The sequence below is a fragment of the Neophocaena asiaeorientalis genome, unplaced genomic scaffold (assembly GCF_003031525.2).
Source record: "Neophocaena asiaeorientalis asiaeorientalis breed wild unplaced genomic scaffold, Neophocaena_asiaeorientalis_V1.1 scaffold74, whole genome shotgun sequence".
NCBI classification, from domain to species: domain Eukaryota; kingdom Metazoa; phylum Chordata; class Mammalia; order Artiodactyla; family Phocoenidae; genus Neophocaena; species Neophocaena asiaeorientalis.
Genome location: NW_020172183.1, coordinates 60647 through 79579, shown reverse-complemented (window position 1 = coordinate 79579; position 18933 = coordinate 60647). Strand labels below are relative to the sequence as shown.

At 33.1% G+C, this 18933-nt stretch overlaps 1 protein-coding gene across 1 annotated transcript in view; it reads left to right on the top strand.

Annotated features, from left to right (window-relative positions):
- The window catches only part of CNBD1 (cyclic nucleotide binding domain containing 1), a gene marked incomplete at its 3' end in the record, with an annotated part of 326834 nt that overhangs the window by 253159 nt on the left and 54742 nt on the right, over positions 1–18933 (top strand). Inside the window, 1 exon segment of the mRNA XM_024761443.1 lies at positions 13366–13511. Within this exon segment, the coding sequence (XP_024617211.1) occupies positions 13366–13511 (146 nt within the window).

Here is an 18933-nt window from a genome sequence, read left to right as displayed (position 1 = left end):
CATTGATTCTTGACTGATTAGGCAAGTCAAAGTCAGACAGAAGGTGATGTACATATTAATGATACAAGAAAAATTCAGGTACACACTAGATTCCAGGAAAATAATTTTATAGTGGACTACTTGAAAGTGTAAGGGGAAAATGGATAAAAATAAATGATATTTGGGAAAAAATCACATTTTTAACTGTTTTAAATAATGTAGTTACTGTCATAAATGCTGCTTTTAAAACTATTAAGGAGGTCCAAGTGTATGTGTGTGGGCATCCTTTAATTAAAGTAACATTTTCAGCTGGATTTTTCTATCCCAATAAACTGTGGTTCACAGAACATTTGATCAAATGTTATATTCTTGATAAAACCTAGGAATTTTAGCTGTGAAGTTTCTGAAAATGTTTTTGTATTCCCACACATGATACCATCAAATTACAGCAAGTTTTTGGGTTCCTTGAGGAACTCCCATGGCTTGGTGCACAGGGTGTGTGCTATAGGGACAGATATAAACAAATGGAACACACTCCCTGGTATTATACTCCCAGCTGATAATCCACACTATAATTTCCACCATTTTTCCCCCCAAATTGTAAATCTGAGCAAATTCGTCCATGGCCTTTGATTCAGGCTCATACCTTTACTTTGCTCTGTGTTCCTCACTTTCATGCCTTTATAAAATTTCTACCTCTTTTCACTCCAGATTCAAAGCCTTCAGTTTTTAATCCAGTCTGATTATAAAGTTATTTTCTTTTTACTCTTTCTTTTGCTTAATGACTAGACCTTAACTCAGACCATAACCTAAAGGTAATGAAGCTTAAGCTTTAGGCCTGTCATTTGATTTGCATAGGTTCCTTCCACGGATCTGAGAGAGGCCTTAGAAATGTATTCACGTGCTCATAAATTTTTGTAACGTTTGCAAAAGGAAGACATTTTAACTTTAACCAATTTTTTTCTCTTAGCCTGTCAACTTCCTTTTCCTACACATTCATGATACCTGGCATTGGAGTGGCTTCTGACTTTTGTGGATTCAGTTTAGGGAAAATTGAGTTAAAGATACTTTTCATTTGGTCTACTGGGATTTAATTTTTGGTTCTAAGTCATTGCTGTACATGCAAGTTATTATTGCTCTCTGTCCTAGTGTATGAATGGCTGTCAGGATTAACCCTATCACTCACTGAGTGAATCCAACGGCATCTCGACATGGGTCAGAACTGTCATCACCATATAAAACCATCCTATGGCAACCTGATACCAGAAACATGTTGGCAGTCGAATAGCACATACTTCGAAATGTATGATGAGAGAATTGAATCCATGGAAAAGCTTTCCAAATCTTAAAGCCCACACATGAAAGAAATGTGGACTTAGATTTTCCTAAATTTGACAGGAATTCTAATGTTTAAAAAGGAAGCATTTCTAAATTATTAAGAATAATTAAAAACATTTTACCAACCAAGCTTCAGAGAATATTCTTTTCAATAAAAATGATATAAAATTGGTGTCATACAAAGAGGTAAAAATATATAAGAAATGTAGTAAAAATTTTAGAAAAGTAAATATAATGGATATACAACTAATTAATAAAAATACTATATTATTTTTCTGGATTTTGCGGTGTTTTGAAATTGTGTAGCTTTTAAAAATTTGTAATGATTATCTATTGTCCTTGTTTCCCTTTCTAAATAAATATTCATGTTTGTTCCAAATTTTTAATTTATAAATTTATGTTCTTTATTTTATTTGTCAGACTCAGCAAAACCTGGAGTAGAATCTGCCCTAACTCAATTAGCCCAATAACTCAAAAAAATGAAAACGACTATAATGAAGATTTGGCTAACTGTGGTGGCTAAGTGGTTAGGAACCCTGAGGTTCCAGAGTGAGACTACCTGGCTCTACAATTTATTATCTGTGTGACCTTGAATAATTTACTTAACATATCTAAGCCTCAGATTTCTTACTTTAAAAGGAGGAGGTTGGATTTTGAAAATGAAATTCCTTGTAAGTGTATGATAATATAAAGAATTAAAAATATACTGGGCAATCAACTAAATAAAATAATAGAACATCCATGTTGAAAGGAACATTGATTTTCTTATAATTCTATATCAGCTCTGTGGATTTCTCACTGCTCCTTCAGATGTGTAGGGGGAGACATGGATCTGGTATGGAAACTGACCTATCCTCCCACTCCTTAAACTAGTGTAGGTCTGCTTTTATTTATACACAGTCTATGTAAAATTTAGTTAAACAAAGCGCTCTGTGACTGTGTGTGTGTGTTTGAACGCCACTGCTCTTGTCCAATCCTTGTAAAAGAATCACTTGATAACATTAGTGAAAATATTCAAAATTAAAAACAAGTGGTAATCTGTTCTCTATCTGATATGAATATCATATGTGGGAAAGATAAGATGTTTTTTGAAAGTAAAAAAAATAAAACCGACCACAGCAAATTCTGCTGTCCAGAACAGAGCTTACGTATTCCGTGAAAATAGGAGAACAACAAGAAGCAATTGGAAGAAACATAAACTTCCCCCCAATTCTCAGGGATATTAGAGGATTATCAAGTTTCCCACAGTACATGAGACTGAGCCCCCTGTTGCTTTCTGTTTGGTTGGTTATTTTTAACTATTATTAAAAGAAAATTTGAACTCAAACAGCAGGAGGACTTTGATAGGGAGCTAATATTTGAATTTTGTATATACATACCTAAGGGTATGTTTTATTTTCTTTAATATTTTAATTGTGCTTTTTAATTAGAAATAAGTGACCTCTTTATACCTTCTACACAAAATACCAGACACAATAATATTAATTCCTCTTTAACTTGACAGCTCTTAAAATATATGAATCAATTCTATCTCCAAATATATTTAATTCCAGTTAAATATTGATTGCTTTATGACAGGACCTAAAGATACTTTCTTTAATGTCTATAGGTCACTGAGAAGTAGAAATTAATCAGCATCTCTGAAGTTTACTTTCAATTTTAGAGACCATCATGGACCTTTTGGTAACTCCTCCTGAGTGAAATCTTTCTTGCATTCAGAATTCCTCCTCTTTCTGTGTGTGTGTGTGTGTGTGTGTGTGTGTGTGTGTGTGTGTTTGTGTGTTAGCATGATTTCTTCTTCACTTAGCAATTTTCAGTATTTCATTTTTTTACTAATCACCATTAGCTATGTGTCCTTGAAGAAATAAAACTCTTTGTTTCTCAGTTAAATACTGCTTCTTTCTTTCTTTATATATTGATTGATTGGTTGATATTTTAACATCTTTATTGGAGTATTATTGCTTTACAATGGTGTGGTAGTTTCTGCTTTATAACAAAGTGAATCAACTATACATATACATATGTCCCTATATCTCCTCCCTCTTGTATCTCCCTTCCACCCTCCCTATCAACCCCTCTAGGTGGTCACAAAGCACTGAGATAATCTCCCTGTGCTATACGGCTGCTTCAGACTACCTATCTGTTTTACATTTAGTAGTATATATAAGTCCATGCCACTATCTCACTTCATCCCAGCTTACCCTTCCCGCTCCCCATGTCCTCAATTCCATTCTCTATACCTGTGTCTTTATTCCTATCCTACACCTAGGTTCTTCAGAATATTCTTTTTTTTTTTTTTTTTTTAGATTCCATACATATGTGTTAGCACATGGTATTTATTTTTCTTTCTGACTTACTTCACTCTGCATGACAGACTCTAGGTCCATCCACCTCACTACAAATAACTCAATTTCATTTCTTTTTAAGGCTGAGTAATATTCCATTATATATATGAGCCATATCTTCTTTATCTGTTCATCTGTCAATGGACATTTATGCTGCTTCCATGTCCTGGCTATTGTAAATAGAGCTGCAATGAACATTGTGGTACATGACTCCTTTGATTTGTGGTTTTCTCAGGGTATATTCCCAGTAGTGGGGTTGCTGGATCTTATCACAGTTCTATTTTTAGTTTTTTAAGGAAACTCCATACTGTTCTCCATTGTGGCTGTATTAATTTACATTCCCACCAACAGTGCAAGAGGGTTCCCACTTCTCCACACCCTGTCCAGAATTTATTGTTTGTAGATTTTTGATGATGGCCATTCCAACTTGTGTGAGACTATATCTCATTGTAGTTTTGATTTGCATTTCTCTAATGATTAGTGATGTTGAGCATCCTTTCACATGTTTGTTGGCAATCTGTATGTATTCTTTGGAGAAATGTTTCTTTAGGTCTTCTGCCCATTTTTGGATTGGGTTGTTTTCTTGATATTGAGCTGCATGCGTTGTTTGTAAATTTTGGAGATTAATCCTTGGTCAGTTGCTTCGCTGCAAATATTTTCTCTCATTCTGAGTGTTGTCTTTTTGTCTTGTTTATTGTTTCCTTTGCTGTGCAAAAGCTTTGAAGTTTAATTCAGTCTCATTTGTTTATTCTTGTTTTTGTTCCCATTTCTCTAAGAGGTGGGTCAAAAAGTATCTTGCTGTGATTTATGTCATAGAGTGTTCTGCCTATGTTTTCCTCTAAGAGTTTGATAGTTTCTGGCCTTACATTTAGGTCTTTAATCCATTTTGAGCTTATTTTTGTGCATGGTGTTAGGGAGTGATCTAGTCTCATACTTTGACATGTCATGTACCTGTCCAGTTTTCCCAGCACCACTTTTTGAAGAGGCTGTCTTTTCTCCGTTGTATATTCTTGCCTCCTTGATCAAAAATAAGGTGACCATATGTGCGTGGGTTTACCTCTGGGCTTTCTATCCTGTTCCATTGATCTATATTTCTGCTTTTGTGCCAGTACCATACTGTCTTGATTACTGTAGCTTTGTAGTATAGCCTGAAGTCCAGGACCCTCATTCCTCCAGCTTCGTTTTTCTTTCTCAAGATTGCTTTGGCAATTCGGGGTCTTTTGTGTTTCCGTACAAATTATGAAGTGTTTTGTTCTACTTCAGTGAAAAATGCCGTTGGTAATTTGATAGGTACTGCACTGAAGATTGCTTTGGGTTGTATAGTCATTTTCACAATGTTGATTCTTCCAATTCAAAAACATGATATATCTCTCCAACTGTTTGTATCATCTTTAATTTCTCTCATCACTGTCTTATAGTTTTCTGCATACATGTCTTTTATCTCCTTAGGTAGGTTTACTCCTAGGTATTTTATTCTTTTCTTGCAATGGTAAATGGGAGTGTTTCCTTAATTTCTCTTTCAGATCTTTCATCATTAGTATATAGTAATGGAAGAGATTTCTGTGCATTAATTTTGTATCCTGCAACTTTACCAAATTCATTGATTAGCTCTAGTAGCTTTCTCGTAACATCTTTAGGATTCTCTATGTATAGTATCATGTCATCTTCAAACAGTGACAGCTTTACTTCTTGTTTTCTGATTAAGATTCCTTTTATTTCTTTTTCTTCTCTGATTCTTGTGTCTAAAACTTCCAAAACTATGTTGAATAATAGTGGTGAGAAAACGATGTTGGCTGTGGGTTCTCATATAAGGCCTTTATTATGTTGAGGTAATTTCCCTCTATGCCTACTTTCTGGAGGGTTTTTATCTGAAATGGGTGTTGAATTTTTTTGAAAAATTTTTCTGCATCTATTGATATGATCCTACGGTTTTTCTCCTTCAATTTGTTAATATGGTTTATCACATTGATTGATTTGTGTATATTGAATAATCCTTTCATTCCTGGGATAAACCCCACTTGATCATGGTCTATGATACTTTTAATGTGCTGTTGGATTCTGTTTGCTAGTATTTTGCTGAGGATTTTGCATCTATGTTCATCAGTGATATTGGCCTGTAGTTTTCTTTCTTTGTGACATCTTTGTGTGGTGTTGGTATCAGGGTGATGGTGGCCTCATAGAATGCTTTTGGGGGTGTTCCTCCCTCTGCTATATTTTGGAAGATTTTGAGGTTAGGTGTTAGCCCTTCTCTAAATGTTTGATAGAATTTGCCTGTGAAGCCATCTAGTCCTGGGCTTTTGTTTGTTGGAAGATTTTTAATCACAGCCTCAATTTCAGTGCTTCTGATTGGTCTGTTCATATTTTCTATTTCTTCCTGGTTCAGTCTTGGGAGGTTGTTCTTTTCTAAGAATTTGTCCATTTCTTCCAGGTTGTCCATTTTATTGGCATAAGGTTGTTTATAGTAATCTCTCATTATCCTTTGTATTTCACAGTGTCAGTTGTTTCTTCTCCTTTTTCATTTCTAATTCTGTTGATTTGAGTCTTCTCCCTTTTTCTCTTGATGAATATGGCTAATGGTTTATCAATTTTGTTTATCTTCTCAAAAAAACAGCTTTAACTTTATTGATCTTTGCTATTGTTTCCTTCATTGCTTTTTCATTCATTTCTAATATGATATTTATGACTTCTTTCCTTCTGCTTACTTTGGCGTATTTTTGTTCTTCTTTCCCTAATTGCTTTAGGTGTAAAGTAAGGTTGTTTATTTGAGATGTTTCTTGTTTCTTGAGGTAGCATTGTATTGTTATGAATTTCCCTCTTAGAAGTGTTTTTGCTGCATCCCATAGGTTTCGGTCATCGTGTTTTCATTGTCATTTGTTTCTAGGTATTTTTGATTCCCTCTTTGATTTATTCAGTGATCTCTTGGTTAGTTAGTAATGTATTGTTTAGCCTCCATGTGTCTGTATTTTTTACAGATTTTTTCCAGGAATTGATACCTGGTCTCATAGCTTTGTTGTTGGAAAAGATCCTTGATACGATTTCAATTTTCTAAAAATACCAAGGATTGATTTGTGACACAAGATATGATGTATCCTGGAGAATGTTCCATGAGCACTTGAGAAGAATGTGTATTCTGTTGTTTTTGAATGGAATGTCTTATAAATATCAATTAAGTCCCTCTTGTTTAATGTATCATTTAATGCTTGTGTTTCCTTGTTTATTTTCATTTTGGATGATCTGTCCATTGGTGAAAGTGGGGTGTTAATGTCCCCTACTATGACTTTGTTACTGTCAATTTCCCATTTTATGGGTGTTAGCATTTGCCTTATGTATTGAGGTGCACCTATGTTGGGTTCATAAATATTTACTCTTGTTATATCTTCTTGTTGAATCGGTCCCTTGATCATTATGTATTGCCCTTCTTTGTCTCTTGTAATAGTCTATTTTAAAGTCTATTTTGTCTTATATGAGAATTGCCCCTCTAGCTTTCTTCTGATTTCCCTCTTCGTGGAATATATTTTTCCTTCCCTTCACTTTCAGTCTGTATGCTTCCCTAGGTCTGAAGTGGGTCTCTTGTAGACAGCATATATAGGGATCTTGTTTTTGTATCCATTCAGCTAGTCTATGTCTTTTGGTTGGAGCATTTAATCCATTTACACTTATATTCATTTATCAATATCCATGTTCTTATTACCAGTTTCTTAATTGTTTTGGTAATTTGTTTTTGTAGGTCTTTTCCATCTCTTGTGTTTTCTGCCTAGAGAAGTTCCTTTAGCATTTGTTGTAAAGCTGGTTTGGTGGTGTTGAACTTTCTTAGATTTTGCTTGTCTGTAAAGGCTTTAATTTCTCCGTCACATCTGAATGAGATCCTGGCTGGGTAGAGTCATCTTGGTTGCAGGTTTTTCCCTTTCATCACTTTCAGTATGTCCTGCCACTATCTTCTGGCTTGAATTCTTTCTCTTGAAACATCAGCTGTTAACCTTATGGGGATTCCCTTGTATGCGATTTGCTGTTTTTCCCTCACTGCTTTTAATATTTTTTGTTTGTATTTAATTTTTGATAGTGTGCTTAATATGTGTCTTGGGGTGTTCTCCTTGGATTTATCCTGTATGGACTCTCTGTGCTTCCTGGACTTGATTGACTGTTTCCTTTCCCATATTAGGGAAGTTTTCAACTATAATCCATTCAAATATTTTCTCAGCTTGTTTCTTCTTCTCTTCCTCCTTTGGGACCCTTATAATTTGAATGTTGGTGCATTTAATGTTGTATCAGTGGTCTCTGAGACTGTCTTCAATTCTTTCCATTCTTTTTTCTTTATTCTGGTCTGCAGTAGTTATTTCCACTATTTTATCTTCCAGGGCCCTTATTCGTTCTTCTGCTTAAATTATTCTGCTATTGATTCCTTCTAGAGAATTTTTAATTTCATTTATTTTTTTGTTCATCATTGTTTGTTTTTTCTTTAGTTCTTCTAGGTCCTTGTTAAACATTTCTTGTATTTTCTCTATTCTATTTCCAAGATTTTGTACCATCTTTACTATCATTAATCTGACTTATTTTTCAAGTCGACTGCCTATTTCCTCTTCATTTGTTTGGTCTGTTGAGTTTTTACCTTGCTCCTTCATCTGCTTTGTGTCTTTCTGTCTTCTGATTTTGCTTAAATTACTGTGTTTGTGGTGTCCTTTTTGCAGGCTGCACATTTGTAGTTCCCGTTGTTTTTGGTGTCTGCCCCCAGTGGGTCAGTTCGGTTCAGTGGCTTGTGTTGGATTCATGGTGGAGGTGACTGGTCCCTAAATATTGCTTCTTATAGCATATTTCAACACTTTCTCTCTCTCCCTACTTGCACCTGAGTGTTCCAATTCACCACTGTTTTATTGGGAAACTTCCTACGCAAGTTAAATGGCTTTATTTATGTGCCCTGTAATAGAAGTTGATTTTATTTCTTCAACAAAATTTTCAGCACATGCTGTCCAACTGTTCCTCTAGCGACTGCCACAAAGACCCAATAAATCCCCTTATACACTTGCATCCCTTCCTGGGGAGAAGTATTGTGAGTGGAATAACTCTGGTAAACTAAGCAGTTTTACTAAAGAGTCTAAGTCTTTGAAAAACACCATGTGAGGCAGCCAGTGTTGGAACTTTGTATAGTCTCAATATTTAAATCGAATAGAGAGTATATTATGAGATTTGCCATATTATTAAGAGACAGTGTAAGGATTTTTGTTTTGTTTTGTTTTACTTGTCAACCTAGTAGATTAAGGATTCTAAAAAATCTAGATTAATTGAAGAAAAATTTCAGAAACTCCATTTAATCTACACATCTCAGTAAATTATTAATATTAAGGGTATAGAGACTTTAAGAGAGCCCTAACCATTTTTGCACAGCTGCAAATATATTTTCTGAAACAATCAAGCTCTCTCCTTATTTGCAAGAAGTATGATAAATTAGTGGAGAGTGAAAAAGTCAACAGGTTTACAAGAGCTTTACAAAATATAGATCACATGTACCTACAACTTGAAACATTTAGGAATTCAGTGAAAACATGGATTCCAATGGCTATTCATAATAGTTAGAACTCAGCAGATGTCAATGCACATAAGTGCTGGTGATTAGAAGCCAGTTACCAATTTATCATGACTCTTTAAAAGCTCCTAGGCTTGAGATGATCACCAGGAGAGAAAGGAGTAGAAAAGGAATCCTATAATTCTTTTATTTCCATGTGTAATGCCTGAAATACTTGGAATATTTTAAAATGTTGCTTTTTGCCATCAGCTGGAATTGGGGCTAGAAATAGAAACAAAGGTGAGTAAATGAAAATACAAGGGAAATAACATTTTTTTCACACCATTATAAGTGGTCTGATAATTCATAATGATGATAATGATAAGAAAAACACTATTAAACAACTATTTGCTAGTAATAGTTTGAACATTATAGTTTTTCTCAATATATGAATTTTCCTTTTTGTTAATCTAGTTTCTTTCACTGCATTAAGAGTAAGTCAGGAAGATGTGGTAAGAAGGAGTGGGTATGATGTATATGAAAGTTTCTGCCAAACAAGAAATGTAGAGATTGAAAGAAAAGTGAAGTTCCGTTTAAAGGGTGGAAGTGGAGGCCATGTTTTCAGACCTGAATATTTTGGTTTACCATCACAGGGGTGTATGTTAGACTCCACTGAAAAAATTTTGGGGAATTTCAGAACTGCACATCATTTGTCAGGGCAGAGCCTCAGACACCCTTAAGACCAGTGCCCAAGTGGGGCAGCAAAAGCGATGTAAGAATTGTGGTAATAGGAGGTTATAGCAGTATGTTACAATTCCTCTTTTTTCTTCCTGTTCCAAGTATGGTAATCCAAGTATTTGAAGGTTCTTGAGTGTCCATGTAGGAAAGGCAGAAGTAAACTAAAAAATAGGGATTTAACAAGAATAAGATTTTCAGAGTAAGATTAAGTTAGTTGAAGGAAAAAATATTTTGCATTTTTAGTCAGAATATGTAAATTACAGGTCCATTCTTTTTTCAAACTAATAGTTATAATTTTTGAGTGACTTCCAGACTTTTAAACATTATTTCTTTTAATGTCTTCTGTTAGTAATGTTATTTCCAAACTATTTTTGATTGTCCCACTCACAGTGGTCACATGAACTCCCTACTGCTTGTCATCTATGTTGAATTTGATCTGTGGGAAGAAATTAGGGGTGTTGCTATCGATCAGAATATTTAAGATTCAATGTGTAGTGCAGGGCTTCTAGAATGGCAGAGTGAGGACCTCTGTATATCTTCTCCTTCATACAATCAATGAAATACTGACAAAGATTGTCAAAACAAATTTTTTCAGAACTCTGAAATTAATCAGATGCATGAAACCACATGAGGAGTATTTATTCAAGAAAATTAGCAGGGTTTGTAGCTTTTTATTTTGACCTATTTTAATCCTCCTGTCTCGAATTCTGTAACAGTTTTTAGGAGCTAACAGCTCTGCAGCTCCTAAAAGGGAAGACTGGTTAGGAGATCCTCAAAAAACCCACTCCCAAAGCACTGCCACACTGTGATTTGTCTGGCAACTCCCTTAAAAAACCATATTCATTGTGCATTGTTGTTATTTGACCCTGGGAAGGAGGGGAAAGGTTATTGCTAGATTTGTCACATTAGCTAAAATGTTCAATTTTAAACAAAAATTATGAGACATGCAAAGAAACAGCAAAGTGTGTCCCATATGTAGGGAAAGAAGCAGCCAAGAGCAAACAATGTCCTGAGAGGATTCAAATGTTAGACTTAGTAGGACAAAGATTTTAAATTTACTATTATGAATAGGTTCAAAGACATAAAGAAAACAGTGTCTAATGAATTAAAGTAGAGCATGAAAACACACAGCCTGCCCATCAGCAAAAGTTGGGGGACTTAATGGTTCAGGTATTTAAGAAAATTTCCAAACAATTATTAGATGACTATTAAGTGAAATATACAGAGATTTAGGTAGCTGCACACAGAAAATACAGACTTTATAGAATTAAATGAAAGTATGACAATAATGTCTTACCACATAGAGAATATCAATAAAAAGAAACTGCAAAAAAAGATCCAAGTAGAGATTATGGAGTTAAAAAGTACAATAACTGAAATAAAAACGTCACTAGAGGTTCAACAACAGATTTGATCTGGCAGAAGAAAAGTTTGGCAAACTTGAAGAGGATATATCAATTAAGATTATCCAGTCAGAGAAGAGAAAGAATAAGAATGAAAAACATGGACAGAGCTTCAGAGACCTATGGGACATCACCAAGTATACCAGAATCAACACAATGGGAATCCCAGAAGGAGAGAAGAGAGAAAAGGGACAGAGAATATTTGAAGAAAGAACAGCCAAAACTTCTCAATTTGATGAAAAACATTAGTCTACTCATCCATACAGGTAAAAACGACTATTATATTCGTCTAATGATATGGCTTTTAAAATCATGCGACACATTTCTGGATCTTCTCTATTCCTTTTCATTTATGTTTGATAACTGGTCAGTTTTATCCAGCTAATAATACATTGCTACAAACAACTAACATTAAGCAAACAAAACCCAATAACTTTTTAACTTTTTCCAACTATTTTCTGTGAAGCAGCCGGTTTCTTAGGCACTTGGTCTACCTTCCAAATTATTTCAGGCAACTGATATTTCAAATGTTTTGCCACTAAAAATGTATGTCCATTTAAAAATCTGTGATATTATTTCCTTGTCATCCCCTGTTTGGTTGCTAAATCAATGACATTTTTTTTAGGATTTGGTTATAATACCGTGCCATTTCTGAATACTAATTCTTTATTATTACATCTGAAGTACACACTTTTAAATGATATTAAGTGGGGAGCTAGTTTTCTCAAAAGTATTTCTTAAAATTATCTACTAAATTAGTGCTTTTCCAACTTTTTTTTTTTGCTACAACACACAATACCAAAAGAAAAAAAAACCAATTTATAATGTGATCAGTAAACATGCACACATAAACACATGCATAACAGATGAACCAACAGAATATCACGCCTAAACTGGGACTGTTTCTGTCAAACCTACATATATGTGAGTACTCTGAATTCCCTATCTACTGCTAAACTGATTTTTCACAATAGATTTTTTAAAAATACTAAACATTTAGCAATGGCATGGTAGCTGGGTTAGTCCCTTGAAAACTTAGAATCAACATGAATTTTGTTTCTTGATTATGATATTATATTTATTAAATAGTGAATTTAATGATTAAAAGTAAATAAATATCATCCATCATAATAAAACTATGTTTTATTTAAAATTACATATGCATCTTTTCACTTAAAATTTATATTCTCAAATGTTAAATTACATATTCATTTGCTCTAACTTTAATAGTACCTAAAAATCAAGAATAAAATAAGACATCAATCATTTTATTGTCTAAAAGAGGTTTTTATTATTAAAATGACTAATAATGAGAGCTATAATCTTAAAATTGAAGCACTGAGTTTTATATAAAAAGAAGGTAAAGGCACTATCCTAAAGTTTAAAGTTTCATGGAGGTACCTCTTTATCTTGGAAGGAGAACAAATTATAAAGATTACTAAGACAAAAGAGACCATCATCACTTATCCTTAGCAATGCTGAATAAAGATGGAAATACAAATTTGGAAGCTCAAAAATTGAGGATTTTTTGGTTTGTTTGTTTCTTTATATTTATGTGGTAGTCTCTCAGTGTGCAATCTTTTTTTTTTTTTTTTCCAGAAACTTAACACATTTACAGTTTATTTAATAGTCAATAGTCAACTCATTGTTGGTCACTTCTCATCCAAATGGCAACTCAAGGACCTAGATCATTCTGCCTCTTTCACCTCTTCCCTTCTCTGAGTTCTTGGAGTCCCCCCATTTAGCCAATGGATAGGAAAAGAGAATGGATGGTTGTACACAGGAGAGATCTTTCAAAGGATAGGCGTGGAAATGTCAGGCATCACTGCTGCCCATATTCTATTGAACAGAACTCAGTTTCATATAGCTGTGTCTAAGTTCAAGGAAGACTTGAATATGTCATATAACTGTGTGCCCAGGGAGCAAGAGGATAACAATTTGGTGAAGAACGGTGGGAGGGAGGGAGATGCAAGAGGGAAGAGATATGGGAACATATGTATATGTATAACTGATTCACTATGTTGTAAAGCAGGAACTAACACATCATTGCAATCTTTTTTTTAAGTCCCATTCACAGGACGCTATTTGAACACAACGCTGTGTGGAAGATGCTGAGAACAATTCCAGATTTAACCTCTCATCTAATTGATGAGCATCTGAAAATACTTAGTAAGAATGTCATTTCTGAAACCTGGATAAAAAGAAGCACATGTAACAGACTAATCTGGAGGGAAATTTGGCAACACCAAACGTGTATCACTATTTTGAGTTCTCTATCATTATAATATTCATAATTTCACTTGACATGTTAAAATGTACTGTTTGGATGTATTTCATTTGTAAAGTTATAAGTAGTGAAATGAATAACATTTCACATTTTAGTATTTATGTTTTAAAGATATACAGTGGTGTTTCTCGACTTTGAGCATGCATCAGAATCCCCCAGAGGACACACTGAAATGTGTTGCTGTATTCAACCCCTAAAGTTTCTGGTTCAGTAGGTTTGGGATGGAGCTTAATTTGCATTTCCAATAACATTCCAGAGGATGCTGCTAGTCTGCGCACCACACTTTGAAAGCCACTCATTGATATACACATTTAATAACAATCTAGCTTTGGTTTTCACGGTTAAGACAGAAAGTGGTCAAAGTGATTATTTGACTGATCCAGATACTGAGAAAAAAACTCTTCAGATAGATTTTAGTTTAGTTTCCCAATTTTAATTTCTAGTCCCTTTACTAAGGATATATTGGATGCATTAATAGAAGTATTTTGTATTTTAATTTTTTGGGGGGTGGCATATAAATAAACAACACACAGAGTCACACACAAACCTAAACCAACAGACTTCAACATAATTTTTTTGCATTTATTGAGCGCCTATTAGAAAAAAGGAACTAAATTTATTTAATACACCTTTGGGTGAGGAACATCCCTTATTTATTCCACACAGTATCGAATAAAAGTAGATATTATTATTATTCTCTGCAGATGAGGACCCTAAGGCACAAAATGTCATGTGGAGTGGTCCTGATTAGAACTGAATTTCAATCACACTTTAGCCTTAATGCTAAATTATTCTCCGTTTACTATGCCACTGTTTTAATAAAGTGATTCATCAGGATCATGGCATTTAAAATAAAACTGGAATTTTGGAGAACATGTGTCTATTGAAAATACTTACATATTTTCAGTTTCCCCAACAGTCCTCTCTCATAATTAGTTTCATTTAATCCAACATCAAGCAGTGAAAATTAAATCATAGGAGTTTTGCAGAGGATAAATGATTCTGAAAGGGAAGAAAGAACAAACATTCAACAGGGTTTTGCCATTAGCTTGAGGATAGTAATTAAAAAATTAATTTGTCCTATCATAAGTTTCTGGAATTATACTTCTTATGGTAAAAAATATGTAAGCAACCTAAGTATCCTTTAATAGAAGACAGAATATATTGTGATACACTAATTATCTACAATTCTAGTCAGGGTTAAAAAGAATGAGGTAGATTTATATACATTGATGTAGAAACTTATTAAGGATAATAAATAAAAACAGAACAATTGCAGAATTATATAAATAATATAATATAAAACGTGAAATTATATGTGCATGTATATACATATAAAAATACACAGTAAAAATTACATAGAAGTAGATCCAGAAGGATACTCCAAAAATACATATTTAAAAAATTTGTTACCTTCATTCAGGGGAGAGGAATTGAGGAACAGTGAAGGAGAACAGTTAACTATTTCTTCTACATATATTTGTGTTGAATTTTCCACAATGAATGTATATTTATGTGTTAGTGTTTGTAAGTAGTTATTTATTTTTTTCAGAAAGCTTAGAAACTAAAATGAAAAGAAAATATATTCTGAAGATATCTTAAAAACATGTGTGATTAACTATTAAAATATGAACTCTCAACCCTTGACAAATATCAACTTTAATTTGATCATTTATACTAAATAAGGCTTTGCAATTCATATTTCAATAGTGCATATTTTCAAACACATTAAAAAATTTTGGAATTCTCTGTGCTTACACCTACCTGTGCTGCAACCCTTCTCTTGAGTTTTAAGACATCTAATTCTGACAGCTCAGATCTGTTTCACTATCACAGCAGTCAATTCATTAAATATCTGACCTTTGAAAATCTCTGTTCATCCAACTTAAAAAACAAGTCCAACCAGGTGTCTTTCTTTTTCCCTTTTCTTTATTCATGGATGCATTTCCCTCCCTCTGCTGTTATTGAAAGTATTCCCCCTAGTAACTCCTTATCACTGTGCTGCTGACTTTCAATCTGCTGCTGAGGCTTTGGTTTCTTTCCTGCAATTCCACACAGCTGTTTGCACCTTCTGGTCTCTTTTCTGGCCATAAGTTCTTTGGAACTTCATTATTTAAGGCAGCATCTTAAACTTACCATTACTCAGCCTCTCGTGCATTGTTTTCTTAAACAATAAAATATTAACAAGGATAACAATTTTATGATTTCAAATACTGCATAACACACCTACATATTTCTAGTTTAAGTGAAAATGGTACTAAAACATGATTACTATAAGATGACTATATATAAAGCTTACTTATATCACTATAATAAAGTACTTTATACAATATATATTACATATGGTAAACTCTATATGCCATATAGATGTATAGATATAGTTTACTTAATAGATATAGTTTACTTAATTCAAATTATCTCAAGAGTTTTCCATTGGATCTCATTTTGTGGCCTGGGCAGAGGATATTTTTATGATTGATAACATAAAGCTCAGAGAGCTAAAAGAATCAGAACCAGGAATTAGATGCCAGATAAAAAATTTGTTAATATCTGCCTGTATATTAACTTTGAAATATTTCTATGAAATGACTGATATAGGGGTTTTTGTCTTTTAATATATATATGTCTTGTTTACTGTTTTCTTTACTTGAAGTCCACTGAGTCTTGCAATGTTATTTCTCTCCTATTTCTTTCATTTTATCATTTTACTCTTACTTTTTTATGAGGTTATATCTCAAAAACACCATAACTCCTCATTTAAAAAAATACTATATTTATTTTTAATGATGAAAAATATTTTTTGATTACTAAAACTTTAACATTTCTTAGCCTGCATAGACTTTATTTTCTGTCATGGTTTAAATTTCATATAACGTATAAAAACACAGTAGCTAAACCTCATGAAAAATTTAGTGGGCATCTTTTCCATATATAAATTAACCATAGTCCAAACAACATGCTTTTACAATAGAAGTAATAAAATATTTAGTCCTACTATAAAGACCATGGTTCCCTTAAAGGCAAACATAGCCATGAAGAGTGTATATTGATTCTATGTGTGGATATGTTTTCACTGCACTGAGGTGTTCCCTATGGTTCATGAAGATTCATCCTTGAAAACTGTATTAACTTTCTCAAAACTTCACAATCATCTCTTGGGTAGGGGAAAGTAGAAATGGACTTGGGACCTCAAAATATAGGTAAACACTTAAAACATTTTTCTGGAGATTTAATATGAGATTTTAAGTATTTTTAATTAATTTAAATATGGTAATTAGGTAAGTGTTGTTCATCTGTATTTCTAAAAGTTCATGAATTAAAGTCAGCCAAAATTTTTACAAATAATCTTTCCATTAGTATAATTTTCATTATTTATATTCGTTTTGAAATTTATAGTTTATTTAAGTTTTTTAATAGTAATTCCAACAACCTAAAAATGTATTATATTCACTGAATAACCAGCAAAATAAAACATTTAATACATGTAGATAATTTGACCTGGCATGACAATTTTTGAACTGGAAGTTGAACCTAGGAATATATGACTCTCCCAAGATTACATAATGAACACAACAATTGGACTAAATCCAGGTCTCCTAAACCAGCCCTTGATCCATGTATAGTACCTTATTTTGAAAAGAAAAAGTAATCAATATATAGTAAGCCATTTAAAATGGTATCTACCTAAAGACCTAAATGTAAGACTGGAAACCATAAAATTCCTAGAAGAGAACATAAGCAGAACACTCTTTGATATAAATTGTAGAAATTTTTTTTTGAATCTGTCTCCTAAAGCAAAGGAAATAAAGGCAAATATAAACAAATGGAGCCTTATCAAACTTCAAAGTTTTGCACAGCAAAGGAAACAACTGACAAAACAAAAAGACAACCTACTGAATGGGAGAAAATTTTGCAAATAATATGACTGTTATATAAATGGAGTTACTATCTAAAATATTTAAGTAGCTCATACAACTCAACATCAAAAAAGAAACAACCCAATTAAAAAAATGAGCAGAAGACTTGAATAGATATTTTTCCAAAGAGGACATACAGATGGACAACAGGCACAGGAAAACATGCTCAACGTCATTAACTGTCAGGAACCGCAAATTAAAACTACAATGGCTATCATTAAAGAGACCAGAAATAACAAATGTTGGCAAGGGTGTGGAGAAAAGGGAACCTTTGTACACTGTTAGTAAGAATGCAAAATGGTGCAGCCACTATGTAAAACAGTATGGCTATTTCTCAAGAAACTATAAGACACAGTAGTTCCACTTCTGAGTATTTATCCAAAAAACAAAACAAAACAAAACAAAACACTAATTTGAAAACATTAATTTGAACACTGCACCGTGTTCCTAACAGCATTATTTATAATTGCCAAGATATGGAAGGAACCTGAGTGTCCGTCTATAGATGAATGAGTAAAGAAGATGTGAGATATATATATGTACAAACACACACAAAATGGAATACTATTCAGCCGTTAAAATAACATTTTGCCATTTGCAACAACATGGATGGAGTTGGAGGTTACTATGCTAAGTGAAATAAGTCAGAGCAGGAAAGACAAATGTTATATGATATCACTTATATGTGAAATCTAAAAAATAAAACAAAAATATAACAAAAAGAAAAAGGATCACAGATATAGAGAACAAACTAGTGGTTACCAGTGGGGAGAAGAAAGGGGAGAGGGGTAAGATAGGATAGTGATATGGGATTAAGAGGTACATACTACTTTGTATAAAATAAATAAGCTACAAGGATATATAGTACAACACAGGGAATACAATCAATATTTTATAGTAAGTAGAAATAGAATATAACCTTTAAAAATTGTGAGTCACTACGCTGTACATCTGAAAATTATATAATATTGTACATCAACTATATACCTCAATAAAAAAGGGAAAATATTATCTAATATTAATAAAAGTTTTTCTTTTAAAATACAGCCCCCTTTGCCGTTTCAAATACAATCATCATCTTTTATATAAATGGAGTTAGCAGCTTCCAGAATAGCTTTATTTGACTGCTTTTAAAAGTAATTTGAATATTTATGAGATATTTTCTGACCAAAAATTTTTTCTATGGATCTCAAATTCCCTATATTACTTACATTCCTTAATGGCCTCCTTAATATTATAGATATTTTTATAAAGGAAATGTGAAAATTAATGCATTGTAAGCAGAAATTCAGTCAAGTTCACTGTCACTGGGCCAAGGCTGAAGGAAGATTTTCTCTAGAGGAATTGAATAGTTATATTCATCAGTAAGGTGAACATATTTTATGGATAGAGTTAAGTGAAATTCCAAAAATATCCACACAGAAATTGT